Genomic DNA, 19,101 nt, shown 5'->3' with positions numbered 1-19,101 from the left:
GCCTCTGATTGAATCGCTGCCACGCGGCCAGGTCAGTCTTGGCCTCAACAGCAGAGTCTGAACCGCGTGGCTTTTGTGAGTCCCAGACCAGCAGTGATTGCCTCGTGAAACGGGGGTAAAACCCAGGCAGGGTTTTGAAACCAGCTGTTCCTCTGCAAGCCTTAGAAGTGGAGGGGACGAACCGCGGGGCTGAGGGTGAGCGGGGAAGGGAAGCTCCACTCAGCCCGGGGGCAGGCTCCAGCTCTTTGAGGTGTTGCCCCTAGCAGTGTTTGCTGCAGTGGGTAAGGACGGGCGTGTGCTCACCCTGCTGCTTCCTGGGCACATCTCCTGCCACGAGCTGGTTGTGGCTGTGGCCGGGGCACGCTGCGTGCCTGGGGGTGGCCGCGTGGCCTGGGGCAGTGGCCCCTGTTGGCACGCTGCGTCTGCAGGGAGATGTTGGGACTGCCTGGGAGCAGGGCCCAGATCCCCTCCTTGGCTGTGCCTCGGCTCTGCCTTGGGCCTCGCAGCTTGTGCTGCCTTCACTTGGAGACTTGGTGGCCCAAGGAAGGGCTTGCCCTGTGCTGAGCGAGGCCCAGGAGCTGACATGGTGTGGCAAGGTGGGAAGCAGGGCCCGGAGCAGAGCCCAGCACGGGTGGGTGCTGGCTCTCCCCCAGGATGCCCAGAGCAGTGCCCGGCTGCCAGTCTGTCCTGGTAGCAAGGAGCACGGTCTAACTGTCGGTCTGTCCTTCAGCAAGGAGCAGGGGCCTACCCCCGTGGAGAAGAAGAAGAAAGGGAAGAGGAAAAATGAGATCCCGGTGGACACTTTGGAGCTGGATCAGGATCTCCTGAGCCCGTCCGTGCAGAGCCCGGAGGAGTCTGTGGAGCTGGCTGACAGCCAGGTATGGCACAGGGACAGCACAGGGTGGGCACTGCAGGAGCTGTGCACCCCTGCGGGGCTCCTCTGCCTTTGGCTTTGGGGCCAGTAGAGCCGTGCGGGTCCTGCTCTGGTCCAAACCACTGACAGAGGCCTTGGCAGTGCTGGAAGCTGCTCTGCCTCTGCAGCAGTGCAGTGCCTTACATCTGGCGGTGGCCTGTTTGTCCCACCACCTCCACCCCAGCAGCACAGGGGGGGAAATGGAGATCAGGCAGCCCTGGGGCTTTCTCTCCTCCAGTTCCCATCCCCACACCAGTCAGGGGGGGTACCCGGGCTGCCCGTCTCCCCCATGACTGCCTCTTTCATCCCATGCACAGAAACGCCGCTCTGGCCGGCAGGTGAAGAGGAGGAAATACAACGAGGACCTGGATTTCAAGGTGGTGGATGATGACGGTGAGACAATAGCCGTGCTGGGAGCTGGGAGAACCTCTGCGCTCTCCGCCTCCACTCTGGCATGGCAGGCAGAGGTAGGGCTGGAGTTGGGACTGGGTGGTGGGGCTTTCTGCATCTCAGGACATCCCCGGGGTGTCACTGTGAGGTTCAGGGAAGTGTAGGATCCCAGTACAAGGATGGGGGGGGGAGTGCATGTGTCCAGGAGTGTGCCAGCTGGCTCTGCAGGGAGTCTGAGCACAAAGAGGGATAGGTAAGAGTCATGCAGGTCCAACCTCCCCCCTCCTGCTGGGAAGCAAAGGCCTCCAGGACATGCCATGTAGCTGGAGATGTCCTCGAATGCATGACCAACCCTCTGCCCGTGCCCACCTTTGGATCCTGTCCTTGTAGCTCTTGCCCATGACCTACTATTTCGGCTATGCCAGCCAAGGTCTTTGTGGGTGCCAGGGCATCATTTACTGCCCATATTGCTGCTCTCCATCAGCCCCTCTGAGCACAGAGATGCCCAGAGATGCTCTGCGGGCAGGGACCAGCTGGAGTCACTGCAGTTTGGGCATCACTGCCCTACGTCCTCTGCACACTGAGCTCATTCCTCATTCCCATTGCCCTGCCTTCCAGATACCTGCAGCTCACTGCCTCTCCGTGCTCACCAGCAAAGCTGCCAGATGTTAATAATGGTCACTAATTGTTTTCATGGTGTTCTTGCGTCCCTCTCTAGGCCCCTTCTAACAAGGCTTGGGGTGGATATTAGCCAGATCTGTTGCTGAGCCAGTAAATGGCTCCTGGCCTGGTGCCCCAGCCTTGCCCCGAGGGCTGCTGTGCACCCTGGGGATGTGCTGTCCTTTCCTCCTGCTGCTGCCTGGGGCCATGTCCCTGCTGGGCTCCTGGGAGGGATCTCTTCAAGTGAGATTTGCAAAACAGCCAGAGGGAACGGGTTGCCTTTGGCAGGGGTCCACACTGGCAGCCTGCTTTCCTTTCCACTTAGTCTCACCTGGCTGTGGCTGCTCCCAGTATCGGGACTGACCTGACGGGGCGGGATGGCAATGCTGAGGCCCCAGGGCTGCTCTCCCCAGGGCCTGGACTTGCAGCTTTCCTCCCCGCACCTTGGCCGTGTTTCTCAGGAGCTCTCTGGGGCCGTGCACAGCTCCTCCAGCAGCCCTCAGGCTGCCAGAGCTGCCAGCCTGCAGTGCTCGGTGGGGCTGTTCCTGCCACAAAGCACGGCCACGTTCGTGCCTTCTGTCTGGGGGCTGGAGCAGGATGATGTCAGGGCCACCTCCACCGTGAGGTTGTGGAGCAGGAGCTCGTAGGTGGCCAGTGGAAGAGCTCTGTGGCCTCGTGGGGCTGTTTCTTCATGGCAGGCCTGAAGCCCACGCAGGGAGGGAGGCTGTCCTGTCCCATGCTGGCTGCCAAAGTGCGTGGCCCTGGCTGGAGCATCCTTCACTCACCATCTCTGGCCCTGCTCACTTGCCCCAGTACCCCAGGAGCCTCTGCCAGTCCCATCCATGTCAGCACCCTGGTCCTGGCCCCCTCCAAGCACCCTGGCCAAGGGCAGGTGGCAGTGACAGAGATTGCTGGTGGCAGGGCACCTTCCTTCCTGGAGTCTCAGTGGAGAAGCTCCCAAATTCCCTCCTCTTTTCGGGGCTGGTGGGCTGGGAGAGGACAAGCAGCCACTCCATGCTGGGAGGGTGCCAGAGACCAGGAAAACTGCTCTCTTCCCACTGTCCCCAGGAGCCTCCCGAGGATGATGCCAACATCATCGAGAAGATCCTTGCTTCTAGGATGGTGCAGAAGGAGGTGAGTGACAGAGGTGCCAGCGGGGCTGAAGGTCCCTGGGCAGAGGAGGGGTGAGGCCTGGCTGCCTTTGCTCATCAGTCATGGGAGAGGCAGCAGAAGTCCGTGCTGCCGTGCCAAACCTGACACCTGCTCCTGCTGGGGTCTACCCAGAGCATCATCCCTCTGGGTTGGGGTGTAACGTGGTGCCTCTCCTGTCCTGGGCACTAGAAAGCCTCTGGATAGGAGTCAGGCCTGGTTTTGGTCCCCAGGAGGTGTCTGAGTCCCCTCATCCTCACGGGTGGCTTTGCCCTGTGTTTTCCAGGCCCGCAGCCTGTGAGGCAGGTGCCACGCCAAGAGCCTGCCCCCCATTTTCTACACGGTCTGGGTGCCGCGAACTTAACTCTCCTTCCCTTGGTTTCAGGCTCACCCCGGAGGCCTGACGTTTGAGATGGAGGAGTTCTACGTCAAGTACAGGAACTTGTACGTGCAGTGTTGTTCCTCTGTGTCACGGCAGCACACGCTGTGTGTGCCGGAATGAGGTCTGCGTGCTCCCAGCCCCAGCTGCAGCCCCGGCATCCCTGCCTTGCTGCTGCTGCCCTCCCAAGCCAGGCCCAGCCTGTGCAGGGCAGGGAAGCCACTGCAGCTGCAGTGCTCAGTCTTGGCCATGGCTTTCTTCAGTTTGGGGCTCCACATGGCGAGGCATGAGCTGGATGTTCTCTGGGTTGCTGGGAGCTTCCTGCTTGTCTATCTGGTGGATGGGGTTGTTTCCCAAGGGCTTCTTTGGTCACGTTGTCTTGATTTTTTTTTCCCTCTGCAGCTCCTACCTGCACTGTAAGTGGGCGACTCTGGAGGAGCTGGAGAAGGATCCCAGGATATCCCAGAAGATAAAGCGCTTCCGGAACAAGCAGGCTCAGATGAAGCATATTTTTACAGAGGTGAGATCTGAGTGCAGCGTGTGGCCGCTGTCTTCCCCAGCACAGCTGGGCCCGGTGCTGTGGCTGAGCAGGCCACAACAGTGCCCTGAACACCCATGGTGTCACCGGAGGAGGTACAGGCAGGGTGCCAGATGTCACTTGCTGGGTACTGCCAACCCTGGAAGCCTTGCTCGATGGAAGGAGGGCAGCACATAGTGCTGAAGGTGCTTCCTGTGCTCATTTGGGGAATGTGCCTGCTCACGGTGGAGCAGAGATGCTGCAGGAGAGAGACCTATAAATACTTGGGCTTAGGGCAGGTCCTGCCTACGTTGTTCTGTAAGCAGATTAATTGTGTTCAGTGTGGAAGGTGTTCTGTAACCTATCTTGCTGCTCCGGAGACAGTTATTGGATCTCCTCAAGCTGTCCCCTAGGAGTGTAAATTGGGACAGTAGGCTATGAACATTTCTCCATGGCTGTAGTTACAAAGCTGGGTGTGTGTTAAATTTCTCACTCCTGAGGCTGCTTGGGGTCTCTCCCAGGATGCAAAGAAAAAGCATGCATTGGAACACATTATACCATTAAGAGTTCAGCAAGGAAAAACTGCTCTTTCCTGTGACTAAGTGGGGCTTGGGCTGCTGTGAACATAGAAGCCTGTTTTTTCTCATTCCCAAGCCCTAGACATGTGTCTCTCCAAAGGACCACTGGTAGTCGAAAGCGCAATCCTCCCCAGGCTTTTTTCGTGTGAGGATGAGCCCCTGCCTCGTGAGCAGTTGGTGCTGGTGACTGCTGAGCTGGAAGTGGGGAGGGAGAGGGAAGCAGAAAGAGAGAGCAAGTCCTTGTAGAGGACTGGGATGTACGAGAGGACAGCTGGAGAGACCCAGGTGGTGCAATGTGTGGCTCCGGTCTGTGGCAGTCACAGCTCTGGATACTGGATATGAGCTGGAGCACACAGCTCAGGGCTTTGTACCTCAGGGCCAGATGGGCTGGGACAGACAGTCCTGCCTCCCAGCAAGGGCAGCATGGAGCCAGCAGCTGCTCCAACGTGAGGGCTTTGCCTTCTGCGAGGCTCCCTGCATCCTCCTGCTCAGAGACAGATGTCACCTACCTGTGTCCATAGGCACTTGGTATGCTGTGCGCAGCCAGCAGCGTCCTGGGGACAGATGTCCCCCAGCTGTTTTCTTGCACCCACCATCTGTTTAATCCTGGGATCACCTTGAATTTACCTCTCTTTTTGATCTCACAGCCCGATGAGGATTTGTTCAACCCGGACTACGTGGAGGTAGATCGAATTCTGGAGGTGGCTCACACGAAAGACCCTGACACTGGGGAGGTGAGTGGCTACATCACTCGTCCCACAGAGGGAGGGAAGCTCAGCAGATCTGGACCCAGCACATCCATCACATGTCATCTCTGACCAACCCGAGGCCTTTCCAGCCTTGCACAGCTTGAACCCTACTCCTGGGGGGCACCTGGCACAGGGGGGATTCAAAGGCCACTGAGTATTGCTGTGATTTAGTCTCAGTTGCAGCCTGCACCTTGGGGCTGAGCAGTGTGAGCCCTGCACTGGTCTGCACGCCTCTCTGTGTGCTGCAGGAGGTGACTCACTACCTGGTGAAGTGGTGCTCGCTGCCCTATGAGGAAAGCACCTGGGAGCTGGAGGAAGATGTTGACCCAGGGAAGATTAAAGAGTTTGAAGCCCTCCAGATCCCTCCAGAAATCAAGCACATGGTAACGTACCCAGAGGTAACGTACCCAGCTGGCAGCTCACTGCCCTGGGCAGGAAGGGACTATCTGTGTTTTCGTAAGGCCCAGCAGTGGTGACCTTTGTGGCCCTGCTATTTCAGTGCAAGCCCAGTATCCTCCCCTCTGGAGGTGTTAGTGGGATCTGTGGGTGGGATCCAGAGGCCAAGGCCTCTCTGTGAATCTGCTGAGTGTCAGTGACAGTTTTAAAGTGTTGTCCTGGTGTGCAGTCCCAGAAGCAGGGCCTGGCCACACCGGGCAGCAGTCTTTTCATCTCCATGGATCTTGTTCCTGCTCTCTTTTCCTAGGAGCGCCCAGCATCCGAGTCCTGGCAGAAACTGGAGAAGTCCAGGGAGTATAAGAACAGCAACCAGCTGCGGGAATATCAGCTGGAAGGAATGAACTGGCTGCTCTTTAACTGGTATAACAGGTGAGGAGGGGCTGGAGCCCTGGGCTCCTGTGGGGTGTCCCATTGGCAGTGGGGCCCCAGCATATGCTGTTGCAGAACAGTGGGGCTGGGGGAGCAGAACCAAGAAGGAGGGGCCTGGCGGCAGCTGCTGAGAGCTGCCAGTGTTGGAGTTGACAGGTAGCATCCAGAAAAATTGTGTTTGTGTTAGCTTTGCAATTGAGTATTTGGGAATGTTTCTCTCTGGTGAATGCTGATGTGTTCTGGAGTTAGTATAGGCTTAACTCTGGGTCTAAAATACAGCTGATTTTTGGTATTGGTCAGGCTGATGGTGACCCATTCCTGTGGCAGGAATGCAGAAATAAGACATGTCCTCATCTGCAGCAGGCAATCAGATGCATTGTTCACAGGCTGGTGTGCACCTGAAGGGCAGTGTCTTTCACACAGTCCGTCATCAGCAAGAGGTTGGATGGGCTGGCTTACCCAGACCTGGTTTGGGCCACTTGGAGCACTGTCCTTATGTCTCCCACCCTCCACACCATGGAGTCAGAGAGATGTGAGGGGAGGTGACATGCCTGACATCACATCGAGGAGTTAGTGACAGGCTGGTTCCTGCCCCTGAGAGCTGCATTAACCTGCTCTTGCCCATCTCTGCAGGAAGAACTGCATCCTGGCTGATGAGATGGGGCTGGGGAAGACAATCCAGTCAATCACCTTCCTCTCAGAAATCTTCCTGATGGGCATCCACGGCCCCTTCCTCATCATCGCGCCCCTCTCCACTATCACCAACTGGGAGAGGGAGTTCCGCACCTGGACGGAGATGAATGCCATCGTGTACCACGGCAGCCAGATCAGCCGGCAGATGATCCAGCAGTATGAGATGGTGTACAGGGACTCACAGGTGACTGACGCACACAGCACTCCCAGAATATGTCCTCCAGCTCTGGCTCCCTTTACTTGGGAAGCACTTTGTTGCATGTGGAGCTTGTGGTTTATCCAGGGAGAGCAAGATGATCTTTTAAGACTCTTTTGCTGGTGTGGGCTGAGTGCGCACAGTGTATGAGTGAAGAACAGGCCCTATTCTTGTAAAAGGGGGAAAATGCAGCTCAGTCCCAGCCACAGCTCTTGTCCAGGCCTATTTTTCTGCCCTGCAGTAGTGTCTGGTTTGGAGACATGCAGCCAGCATGAAGGCTTGCAGGAACCTGCTCACTGAGTGAGGGAGACAAATCTGGAAGAATCACAGCCAGGATCCAGATTCTTAGCACTGACGTGGTGGCCAGCCTGTGTGGACTGCCAGGATGTTTGACAGTGTCCTGCTGCCTGCAGCAGTCAAGCACTGCGTACATTTTATGTCTCCCTAGGGCAACCCTCTCCCTGGGATCTTCAAGTTCCAGGTGGTTATCACCACCTTCGAGATGATCCTTGCTGACTGCCCAGAGCTGAAGAAGATCCAGTGGCGCTGCGTGGTCATTGACGAGGCCCATCGGCTGAAGAACAGGAACTGCAAGCTGCTGGAGGGGCTGAAGCTCATGGCCCTGGTGAGCACGTCCTGCCCAGGCTGATGCAAGAGCAGGGTGGGCCAGAGGTGGCCGTGCCAAGCAGTCAGGTGTCACTGACAGCTGCTTGGCACAGGGCCGGAGCTTAGAGCTGAGAGCTCCCCGTCTCACAGGGGAGAGACCCATCAGATCACCAGAGAAGTGCCAGTTTGATCATTTCGCTGTGATGTGCCTTGTACCCTGTGGTGAGCAGGGCTGCCATATTCAGGCTGGTTTCTTAACACTCTCCAGGCATGGGACCAGTCTGTGGCAGGGCTGGGGGTGCGGGACTGTGTGTAATGAAAAAGGGATCGATGAGCTGCTCTGGGATGTGGATTTGGATGTCCAGATCCTTCACAGCCCTGGAGCAAGCAGTGTGGCTGTTTGCTGTACTGAGGGCCATCAGGCATGTTGTATCACCTAGCCCTACCCAGCTTTGGTCACACTCACCTGTAGCTGGACCAAGTCCCCTGAAATTGTCAGTCTGATGTTCCGGTGATCTTACAGAGCAGGGCTGAGCCCTGGGGGCAGTGTGGGGTTCTCGGTGTTGCCCATTCTTGCTGCACAGCTAGACTGGGATACATCCTGGGGAGTGTCCCGAGAGCCACGTGGCAGTGTCACATTGCAGCAGCTGCATGAGGGCTGGCACCATGGCCAAGAGAGCCTTTCTGGGGGTGCCTGTGCCTGCAGGTCCCACGGTGCATTTCTGGGTCTGGAAGAAAAGGGAGCTTGGTGATCTCAGGGCCCCTTGGATCAGTGGGCCTGAGCCCTCAACCTGTTTTCTGTGTATACACAGGAGCACAAGGTGCTGCTGACAGGCACCCCCCTGCAGAATTCAGTGGAGGAGCTCTTCAGCCTCCTGAATTTCCTGGAGCCACAGCAGTTTCCCTCAGAGACGGCCTTCCTGGAGGAGTTTGGGGACCTGAAGACAGAGGAGCAGGTACCTAGAAGAGTGAGGCTGGTGACTTCCTACAGGTCACTGGCACTCCTGGTCACCACGCCAGGCACGCACTCGGATGTACTTTGTGGAGGTGAACAAAGACCCCTCATTGCTTAAAGGTCTGCCCCTCGCAAGGTGCAGTGCTGCATGCCGGCCCTGGCCTCAGCCAGAAGCAAAGTTCTGACAGAGCCCATGGGCCAGTGCTGCTTTGGAGAGAGGAGACCAGCCTGTGCCAAGGCCAGGCTCTGCTCCCTGTCTGTCTCCACACTGCTCCTTGCATGCCTGAGCAGCTCAGCACACCCAGCTTTCCCACCTGGTCTGTTCCCGAGGCCAGCGGGTGAGGGAGGAGGTCAGTAAGCCCATGGATCTGTCACCCTGTCAGGTTACCCTGGGGAACCATCCTGCAAAGTTCCCCTTGAGCATGGGTAGTGGGGAGCAGCACGGTCCCCTGGGTTGCCTCATTGCTGTTTCAGTGTCTGGCTTCATCATCCTAGGGGAGCAGGCATGGACACGTGGAGCACCCATCAGCTCAGCTGCTAGCAAAGCTCCCAGTTCTCCTCTTCCTGCAGCAGGCACATGTACCCAAGGCTGCCCACAGTGTGTGAGTTTACAGCCCAGGGCCAGCCACTCACATGCCTGCTCCAGGGGAGCTAGATCCTAAAGTTATCCTGGTTGTCAGCAGTGTGGGTGCTTCAGGACCATTTGTAGAGGGTTTCCAGCCTAGAGAGGCTCTAGTGTTGCAGGCCCCTCTGCTGTTGTCACCATGTGCTTGCCATGCAGGGAGTGAATCTCTGCGCTTGCTCTGGCAGGTGAAGAAGCTGCAGTCCATCCTGAAGCCCATGATGTTGCGACGGCTGAAGGATGATGTGGAGAAGAACCTGGCACCCAAGCAGGAAACCATCATTGAGGTGGAGCTGACCAACATCCAGAAGAAATACTACCGGGCGATTCTGGAGAAGAACTTCTCCTTCCTGTCCAAGGGTGCCAACCAGCACAACATGCCCAACCTCATCAACACCATGATGGAGCTGCGGAAGTGCTGCAATCACCCGTATCTCATCAATGGTGAGGGCTGTGCACAGGAGGTGAGGGGGTTATGTCTCACAGCACCGTTTACTGGTCACTGCCTGCAGGGCTCACCCAGCTCTGGCCCTCTGCCTGCAGTGACCTGCCTTGTTGCCCTCAGGGGCACTGCCAGCCTCAGGGTCTTGCCCAGGCTCTCCTTGTACAGCTGTTTCTGGGGCATTTTAGAGTGGGATCTTCTATTGCATCCCAACGTGGCTTGTTCTGTCAAGAGCTGGTGCCAGTCCTGAAGGAGTAGAGTCACAGGAGCAGAGGGGCTTCTGGAGGTTTCTAGCCAGCCTCCCTAGATCCGAGCAACTGCATGGATTCTGTTCCTTGCATGCTGTTGCCGTGGACAGGAGGCTGGGGGCAGCTGCACTGCCGGTCTTACCAAGAGCTCACATCCCTTCTCACCTGGCAGGGGCGGAGGAGAAGATCCTGGAAGACTTCCGTAAAACACACAGCCCGGAGGCACCAGACTTCCAGCTGCAGGCAATGATCCAGGCAGCCGGGAAGCTGGTGCTGATCGATAAACTCCTTCCCAAGCTGATTGCTGGGGGGCACAAGGTGCTCATCTTCTCCCAGATGGTGCGCTGCCTTGACATCCTGGAAGACTATCTCATTCAGAGGCGGTTAGTACAGGCTTGAGCATTCACCACATTTCCTCCATGTCTTGTCCATCCTGCGCTGCAGAAACCATGGAAACAGAGTGGAAACAGCCCAGGGTGGGGATTTGGCTATTCTGTCCCCATCCATGTACCAAAGGATCCGAGTTACAAGTTACTGTTGATGGGGGCAGAGACTCCAAACCTGGGCAGTTCTGACCTGGCCATTTTGCAGGGCTGCTGGTCTACTGTGCTAGTCCTAGGAGTGACCAAACGGAGACAGGCCCTTCCTTTGGTCCTAGTTCCGGCTGTCTGCATGCCTGCACACAGCCTGGGGGAAGGAGCAAGAAGGGGTTGGTAGCTGCAGCTAGTCCGGGCCCTGCTGTGACCCTGCTCTCACGTCTTACCCTCTCGGACCAGGTACACCTATGAGCGAATTGATGGGCGGGTGCGAGGAAACCTGCGCCAAGCTGCCATCGACCGCTTCTGCAAGCCCGATTCAGATCGCTTTGTCTTTCTCCTGTGCACGCGGGCAGGTGGGCTGGGCATCAACCTGACCGCTGCTGACACCTGCATCATCTTTGATTCAGACTGGAACCCACAGAACGACCTGCAGGTAACGGGCCAGCCTGGGACAGGCTGCCTGCAGCTCCCCCGGCAGGGCTCCCGTCACCCCTGCCAGCCAGAGAGAGGGGCGCAGCAGCACCTGGCTGCTCTGGCACGGGGGGTGCAGCACTAGGAGGGCTGACAGTGCTCAGGGAGGGTGCCCTGGGCTGCGGGAGCTGACCTGGCTGTGGTGGGTGAGGAGGGGTTGCAGGTAGGGCTACCAGAAGCCACAGCACCCCCGCTGTGCCGGGCTCGCTGTGTCTGAAGCTGTGCCCTCCGCCCTCCTCCCAGGCTCAAGCTCGCTGCCACCGGATCGGGCAGAGCAAGGCGGTGAAGGTCTATCGCCTCATCACCAGGAACTCCTACGAGCGGGAGATGTTTGACAAGGCCAGCCTGAAACTGGGCCTGGATAAGGCTGTGCTGCAGGACATCAACCGCAAGGGCAGCACCAACGGGGTAGGTTGGCTGCCAGAGGGGGGCTGGGCAGGGGGCTGTGTGGGGGGGTGCTTCTCCTTCCCCTGCGTCCTGTCCCTCTGCTGCCTCTGTGAAAGGGGCAGGCTTGCAGGGCTGTGTCTCCAGGTGGGGATAAAAGCCTCAGGACCCCACCTGGGCTCAAAGCACACAGCTTTCTGCTGTGGTACTGTCACAAGGACGCTGGTCCATTGCCTGGTGATGCTGGCCAACATCTGCCTGTCTCTTGCTCTCCTACCAAGAGCTGAAGAGGGCAAAGCCTTTGTCGCGGCTCTGCAGTCCCTCATGAGAAGAGCTTGCAGGCTATATTAGCAGGCCACCCAGTCCATTGCAGGGCTGTTTTGAGAGCATTGTGCAGTACTGAGCAGAGCAGAAAAGAAGAATGGAGAGAAGAAGAGGCTGGGTAACTACTGGAAGAATAACAAGTGACTGTCACGTTGGAGCAGAGACCTGGGCAGGCTCCCGGGGAGTGAGAGCCCAGTCCCACACGCTCACACTGCTGCTCTTCAGCCTGGCAGGCTGTCCCTGTGCTGCCACAGGGCTTGCAGACATGTGCGGCACTGTGTCTGTGTGACAAGGGCTGAATTCCTTGAGTCCCTCGAGCAGCATTTTGAAGTGACCTCTGTCATGGCAGCAAGAGGTCTGGGCTAGCTTGGGGCATCTCTACCCTCTCTCCTGGGGCAGGGAAGAGCCTTCTCCCACCGTGCCAGTGCCCAGAGCAGCTGGCAGGGTTTGGTGACGCATTTGTGTTTCGGACAGGTTCAGCAGCTCTCAAAGATGGAGGTGGAGGACCTGCTGCGGAAGGGTGCCTACGGTGCTCTCATGGATGAGGAGGATGAAGGATCCAAGTTCTGCGAGGAGGACATCGATCAGATCCTCCAGCGCAGGACGCAGACCATCACAATCCAGTCTGAGGGGAAGGGCTCCACCTTTGCCAAGGTGTGCCATGCTCCTCGGGAGGGAAGGGGACTCCCTCCCGTGGCGGGGGGGAACGTTTCTGGGCAGGGGCAGTGCAGTGCTGTTGGGCTGAGCTCTTCCCTGCGTTTGACTGGAGCTGTGTCTGCCTAGAGGCCAAACTCTCCTGCCTACCTCTCTGTGCCCAGGAGTGAGACCTTGCTGGGACATGGAGGCAACAGGACACCCTGTCTCAGGATGTCAGCCACTAGGAGGAAATTCTTCACTCGGAGGGTGGTGAGGCACTGAAACAGGTTGCCCAGAGAGGTTGTGGATGCCCCATCCCTGGAGGTGTTCAGGGCCAGACTGGATGGGGCTTTGGGCAGCCTGGTCCAGTAGAAGTTGTCCCTGCCCATCGCAGAGGTGGAACTGGGTGATCTGTAAGGTCCCTCTGTGCTCTCTCCTGGGGCCAGCAGTGTGGGCAGATGCTCTGTGCTGAGAGGTGTGGAGCTACCGCGTGTCCTCGCCAGGGCACTGTGCTGGCAAGGTGCAGGCTCCAATCCCAGGTGGAGGGCTTGGTCTTTTGCTGTGCTCAGGGCTTCTTGCTGAGGCAGCAGGCCGTGACCAGAGCTGGAGCCTTTTCCCCTGGGCTGTTGTGGGCAGTCAGGCCTCTCCCAGGAGAAGATGGATGAATTCAAAGCCTGTGTGAGCTCCATGTCTGGGAAAAGTCACAGGGCTCATCTCGTGCTCATGGCCTGAGCTTATTTTACCTGGAGTCTGTTACCTTCCCTGTCTTTCTGGACACTGGTGCTGCCTGGGTGTGATGCTTTGCTAAACAGAAACGCAGGTGGGAACCAAGGCTGCCAGCAGTGTGGGAGGATAGTGTGGGACCTTCAGCACAGCCTGGCCACAGCCTGTGTGGCCAGCCTCATTCTTCTGCCACAGGACTTGGCTCTGCAAGAAGACCCCTGGGGAAGTGGCAGGACTTGGCTGCTGGCCTCCATAATGCCAGCAGCTGTTTGCTGCTGTGCTGCGGGGATCTGTGTGCCATGGGGTCCTGACAGCCCCACACGAGCAGCCTCCTGCAGCCTGCCCACTGCAGGGAGCCCAAGGAGCCAGCTCTGTGCCACACTGACGCCTGGTGTCCACGGGGATGCCATCTGGCTGTCCTCCCCTTACAGGCGGCACAACCCAGGCTCTGTTTCCAGGCAGAAATGCAGCAGATTAGGGCTCAGCTTTCTTTTCTAACAGAGCCCACTGGCATGTGTCAGTGCAGGGTGTAACAACCTGCTGCAGGTATCCCTGCTTGAGCAAGGGGGTTGGACCAGATGACCACCAGAGGTTTCTTCCAACCTTAACCATCCTGCGATCCTGTGTGGCAGCCAGGCTGTCTGCTGTAGGCAGATGTGTTACGGATCTCTGGGGGGGGAAAGCATATCTGGATGGTGGGTTGTATCCTGTTCACTCATCTTCTCTCACTCCCAGGCCAGCTTTGTAGCATCAGGAAACAGAACTGACATTTCCTTAGATGACCCAAACTTCTGGCAAAAGTGGGCCAAAATAGCAGAGCTCGATACAGATGCCAAGAACGAAAAGGTAAGATCCAGCTCGTGGCCTGTGTGCCCCACAGCTGATACACAACGCCCCGCATTCAGACAAGTCTGGGGGGTTGTTCAGAGGCCATGTGGGTGAGGCTCAGTATCCGAGTTTGCTTGCTAGAAACAAACCACTCTAAAACCCAAACATGAATAGGAGTAAGGGGAGCCTCCCAGGGATTCTCCTGGCCTGGTGGATCAAGCAAGGACAGGCTTGGATTGTGCTGCTCCTTTCTCCATCTGCGTTCGCAGCTCTGCTGTCCTGCCTTCAGGCTAGTGATGGGAGCAAGGAGTAAAGCCGGGGGGATCCAGCGGGCCCATCACCATGGCTGGGCAAGGGGATGCAGACCACGAATGGGTGCTCCAGCAGTCCTGCCTGTTGCTCCCCCTGGCAAACAGGCTCCTTCCCACAGCCACCATGGGGAATGTGGCAGCTGGAGCTGCAGGGAGCTGGTGCTTGGCTTCCCCTGCTCTGGTAGCAAAGCTGCCAAACCTTCCCCATGCATCTCTGGGGGGCATCTCCCATGGGCAGCGTTCTTGTTCTCAGCTCTGCCTGCTGTGCCTGAGAGCTGAGGGGCTGCTGGTGACTCAGTGCATGCCTGGAGGCAGAACAGGCAGGGTCCCAGCCCTCTCCTCCTGCCCCGAGCTGGGCTGCTGATGACATAGATACATTTAGCAGGGTGATGGGAAGAAAAAGAAGTATGTACATACCATTTAACTTCATATTGCTCCCTCCTGCACCTTCTTGGTAGCCGCCTTTCTTCTCTTTCCTCCCACCTACCAACAGAATTTACACCTCCTTCAGCACAGCTTGTCCCAGGCATTCCTGGGAGAGCCAGGAGCGTAATTCAGAGCTGAATCAGGTGCTGAACATCAGTAGTTTGAACCCTGAGAGCCCAACTTTCAGCCTGATTGTTCAGGGTGAATTTTCTGCTGGCCAGGAATTACCTCATGTGTGCAGACAGAGCCACATGGAGTGAGCTTGGAGCAGATATCGTAGTGGCAAGGTGGTGACCAGCCCCAGGGCTGGTGAGCCAGTACTGGGAGTTGTGAACAGAGCCAGGGAGCAGCATGGTGGGCTCACTGTGCCATGATAAAGGGCAGGTTTTTCCACCCATCCCTGGATGTGTTCTCTATTTTCCTGTAGGAGAGCTTGGTCATTGACAGGCCCCGGGTGCGGAAGCAAACCAAACACTACAACTCCTTCGAGGAGGACGAGCTGATGGAGTTCTCTGAGCTGGACAGTGACTCGGATGAGCGACCCACGCGCTCACGGCGCTTCAATGAGAAGACCCGGCGCTACCTGCGGGCTGAGTGCTTCCGCGTGGAGAAGAATCTGCTCATATTCGGGTGAGTCTCACCCCCTCCTTGAGTCAACAACCACAGCCCGCTTCAGAGATGGGCCTCCAGCTGCCACAGTCACTTTCTGTCCGTCCGGAGCAATGAATGCCTGAGGCAGTGTTCCCTTCTTCAAGCAATGGCCTCCCTAGTGGGACCTGCCTTGGTAGGCTCTAAGCAAACTTTGGGACTGAAAGGAGAGTTAGGGGGCAAAGCAGGAGCTGGCAGTCAGGGCATCCAGCATCTGCTCCTACCTCTGGCCTGTTCAGTCCCGTGCAAACCTCTTCCCCATCTCTGCTCCTATAATACGGGGGCATGACACCCCCAATCCATGGGAGCTGTGCCATTGTGTGAGCTTGTGGAGAGAGGTGCCAACGAGGTCTCTCACTGCACAGGAGAGTTTATTGTATCCCTGTTACTGCTCTTTCAGCTGGGGACGTTGGAAAGATATCCTGACCCATGGGCGGTTCAAGTGGCACCTGAATGAGAAGGACATGGAGATGATTTGTCGGGCCTTGCTGGTCTATTGCGTCAAACACTACAAAGGGGATGAGAAGATAAAGAGTTTTATCTGGGATCTCATCACGCCAACGAAGGACGGCCAGAACCAGGCTCTGCAGAATCACTCAGGTATTGCGTGTTCTCTCTGCCATTGCACCAGTACTCACCACCAGTGTGCCCGTGTGCAGGACCAAAGCTGCAGAATTGAAAGCAAAGCTGTGTGAAACAGCCAGGAAGCACTTGCACTCTCTGCACAGAGAAAGTGGCTGCCATGGAGCTGGCCTCTCCACAGACCTCAGAGACAGCATCAGCAGCTGGCTGAGCGGGGGATGGCATTTCATGGCTCCCAGTGCCTGTTTGGCTCTGGCTAGTGCCAAACAGAGCCTTGCAGGGGGAGCAGAGATGGCAACCCTGCTTTCGGAGAAGGGGCTACAAAGTGCTCCCTGTCTCATGAATACTCTCAGAGTTGTTGTGAGCTGGGGGACATCGTGCAGTGAGCTCGTGGGGTGTAGGTGACCACGTGAACATGTTGGCTGGGATAGTTATGAGGGTGCTTATTCCACTCTGAGTGCAGAATTGCCTGGCTGTTCCTCAGGGCATCACAGGATGCAGAGTGGATCATCACACAGGGACCTGCCTGCTTGCTGGTCAGCCCAGTGCTAAAGCTAATGTTGAGACTGCCTGGCACTGCCTGTGGCTGCCCAGTGCCCTGACTATGGCAGAGAAAGCTGGCGCTGTAGTCTGTGCAGCCATCTCATCCCCAGTCACCAGCTTGTGGTTCCTGTCCCTGACACGCTGGTCTGCAGTGCGTGTCCCCATCGGTGGAGGTGCAGCGTTGCTGGTTTGTCCTGAGACCTCTGCAATGCTGAATTGCATCGCAAGGCGATGCTGCCTTCTCCCACTCCACCTAATTGGACCCTTTACCTCATGTTTGCCTGTGCCTTCTCTGTTCAGAGGACTACTACATGTATTTTCCAGCATGTGTGATGTCTGAATACCCCACATATCATACCAGATGTTCAGATTTAATTGCATCTGGATTCTGTTGGGCTGAGGCTCCTAGTTTGTCCTCAGCTTTGGATAGGGTCCACACACAGCTCTTGCCCTGCTCTCCTGCTGTCCCTCTTACTCTGCCTGGGGAGTGGGGCACTGCAGACTCACCCCCATGCCTGCATTGCAGCATATGCTGTCTGTAGGCATTTCTTGCAGCACAGCACATAGCTGTAGATGGCATCATTCAGCCACAGTGGTCTTTGTCTTCAATGGTACGAAGACAGAGCCTGTGCTGGCTCCTTGGAGCAGCTGGTGGGTTGCAGCCGGGGACACGTGGTCACTGCCTGTTCTGTGTCAGAGGACTCCACCGACTGAGTGTGACTTTCAGGACAGGTGAGTTGGGCTGGGCGAGCTGTTGGGGGAGTCCTTGGCACTCCCGCAGGGTGGTCAAGCCCCACGGCTGTGTGCTGCTTTGCTGGGCAGCTGGTGATGTATGGCACAAGGTGAGTAGTGAGGACAGCGAGCCATGCTGAAGCCTCAGGCTCTTCAACCTGTTTGGAGACGGTGGCGTGCAGGTGGAGCACCTCTGGAGACGTGCTGTTGCTGAACCCCAAGGGCATGCTGAGCATTACTTGGTGATCAAACACCATGGTGCAGTCTTGAGACCCTCAAGAGAAGTTCAACAGGAGCTGGCTACGTGCGCCTGCAGCCCAGAAAGCCAGCGGCATCCTGTGACCAGCAGGGTGAGGGAGGCGATCGTCCCCTTCTACTGCACTCTTGTGAGACCCTACGTGGAACACCGTGTTCAGCCCTGGGAACCCCAGTACAAGAAAGACATAGACGTGTACTGGTGTGACTCCAGAGGAGGGCCATGAAGGTGGTCAGTGGGCTGGAGCGCCACTCCTGTGAGGACAGGCTGGGGGAGTTGGGGTTGTTCAGCCTGAAGGCTCTAGAGAGCTTTTTTTTTCCAGCAACCTAAGAGGGGGCTACAGGAAAGCTAGAGAGGGACTGTCAGGGAGTGTAGTGATAGGAGAAAGAGTAATTGTTTTAAACTAAAAAAGGGTAGGATCTAGATTAGACGTTATGAAAAAATTCTTTACTCCAAGGGTGGTGAGGCACTGGCACGGGTTGCCCAGTGAAGCTGTGGGTGCCCCATCCCTGGAGGTGTTCAAGGCCAGGCCAGATGGGGCTTGGAGCAAGCTGGTCTGACGGAAGGTGTCCCTGCCCATGGCAGAGGGGTTGGAATTAGATGATCTGTAAGGTCCCTTCCAACCCAAACCATTCTGTGACCCAGCATAACCATTCCCTTCTGTCTGGAAATGTCTGTGCAGGGTGAGCTCTGAGCGTGTGGCTTTCAGTGGCTTTCTCCAATCGCTTCTTGCTAAGTGAGCCACTTCAGCAGTGCTGCCTTGTGCTCTCACCGTGCAGCCCTGCCCATAGCAGCACTGGGGCTGAACTTGAGAGCCCTGTGGAGAGCAGAGCAAGAGTAGGAAATGAACTGGCTGATACTGGGCTTGATTTAGGTAATGCCAAGTAATGAACAAGCTGCGGTTTCAGTGAAGGGTCAGTAATGCTCTACTGAAAGAGCAGAACTATAAATGATGCTTTTGGATATTTAGCAGAGGAAGCAACCTGGAGCTTCTCCATCAGTTCCTCAGAACGGCTTTTCCCAGCTGTGGAATCTCAGTTTTCTTGACCAGGGGGACAACAAAACCATCTAGCCTAACCACAGGAGGTGGAGGAGAGCAGAGCCTCCGTTGCAGAGCAGACATACATGTACATCAAGTGCTGCTGTGGCTCTCTGAGGAGCCTGAGATCTCCTGCTTGCAGAGAGCTGACCAGGCAAGATGTGCTCCAGGTGCCCCAGATGTGCAGAAAGCAGCAGATACCTCCAGCCCCTGCTGGTTCCTCCTGCCGACCGTGCCTCGTCAATCCTGTAGCAGTGTGACTACAAGAGGATGAGCAGAGCCTGCAGCCAGCACCCCCCCAGAGCTCTGCTGTGATCCACCCCACAGATGGACGGGGCAGAAGTGCTGCAGCACATTTTTCCCCTTCATATGCGCGTGCAGGACAGGACAGTTGCAAGATGCTGCCTTGGAAGTGGCTGCCCAGGGTGCAGCTCATCTCTCTTGGAGTACTTCGAGCAGTAATGCCCCCACCGGGCATCATCTTCCCGTTCTGCTGTGAACTCACATTTTATTTCAAGGTTGGAAATGTGTTTAATTTTCAGCTCCAGCCACTGGATATTGCTTTATCTTTGTCAGCCAGATGGAACTACATCGCTTTGCCATTCGGCGTGTCTGCCCAGTGCAAATACCCCCCAGTGATCTGGTTCCCACATAGCCCTCCACATGATGTATGGAATAGGAAACAACCCCCAGATATCAGATCATCGGGATTATTTTCTGTTCTTTGAGCATGTTGG

At 56.9% G+C, this 19,101-nt stretch overlaps 1 protein-coding gene across 6 annotated transcripts in view; it reads left to right on the top strand.

The window, feature by feature from the left end:
• CHD6 (chromodomain helicase DNA binding protein 6) overlaps nucleotides 1-19,101 on the top strand; it is a 68,190-nt gene that overhangs the window by 27,623 nt on the left and 21,466 nt on the right. For 3 of the 6 annotated variants that reach the window (XM_082773269.1, XM_082773270.1, XM_082773267.1), the window contains exons 4-22: nucleotides 731-878; nucleotides 1,231-1,380; nucleotides 3,032-3,097; nucleotides 3,498-3,556; nucleotides 3,894-4,011; nucleotides 5,234-5,320; nucleotides 5,584-5,718; nucleotides 6,039-6,160; nucleotides 6,794-7,037; nucleotides 7,498-7,674; nucleotides 8,468-8,611; nucleotides 9,421-9,676; nucleotides 10,095-10,305; nucleotides 10,699-10,894; nucleotides 11,176-11,340; nucleotides 12,115-12,294; nucleotides 13,735-13,845; nucleotides 14,992-15,194; nucleotides 15,613-15,812. In XM_082773269.1, coding sequence (XP_082629395.1) covers nucleotides 731-878; nucleotides 1,231-1,380; nucleotides 3,032-3,097; nucleotides 3,498-3,556; nucleotides 3,894-4,011; nucleotides 5,234-5,320; nucleotides 5,584-5,718; nucleotides 6,039-6,160; nucleotides 6,794-7,037; nucleotides 7,498-7,674; nucleotides 8,468-8,611; nucleotides 9,421-9,676; nucleotides 10,095-10,305; nucleotides 10,699-10,894; nucleotides 11,176-11,340; nucleotides 12,115-12,294; nucleotides 13,735-13,845; nucleotides 14,992-15,194; nucleotides 15,613-15,812 — 2,972 coding nt within the window. Of the gene's footprint in view, nucleotides 1-730; nucleotides 879-1,230; nucleotides 1,381-3,031; nucleotides 3,098-3,497; nucleotides 3,557-3,893; nucleotides 4,012-5,233; nucleotides 5,321-5,583; nucleotides 5,734-6,038; nucleotides 6,161-6,793; nucleotides 7,038-7,497; nucleotides 7,675-8,467; nucleotides 8,612-9,420; nucleotides 9,677-10,094; nucleotides 10,306-10,698; nucleotides 10,895-11,175; nucleotides 11,341-12,114; nucleotides 12,295-13,734; nucleotides 13,846-14,991; nucleotides 15,195-15,612; nucleotides 15,813-19,101 lie in introns of all 6 variants that reach the window. The other 3 variants (XM_082773268.1, XM_082773266.1, XM_082773265.1) reach the window with 1 other exon arrangement.

This window comes from Aythya marila (genome assembly GCF_965140915.1).
Source record: "Aythya marila genome assembly, chromosome: 16".
Classification (NCBI taxonomy): Eukaryota; Metazoa; Chordata; class Aves; order Anseriformes; family Anatidae; genus Aythya; species Aythya marila.
Note: the sequence above shows the minus strand (reverse complement) of the source record. Positions and strands in the feature narration are given on the sequence as shown.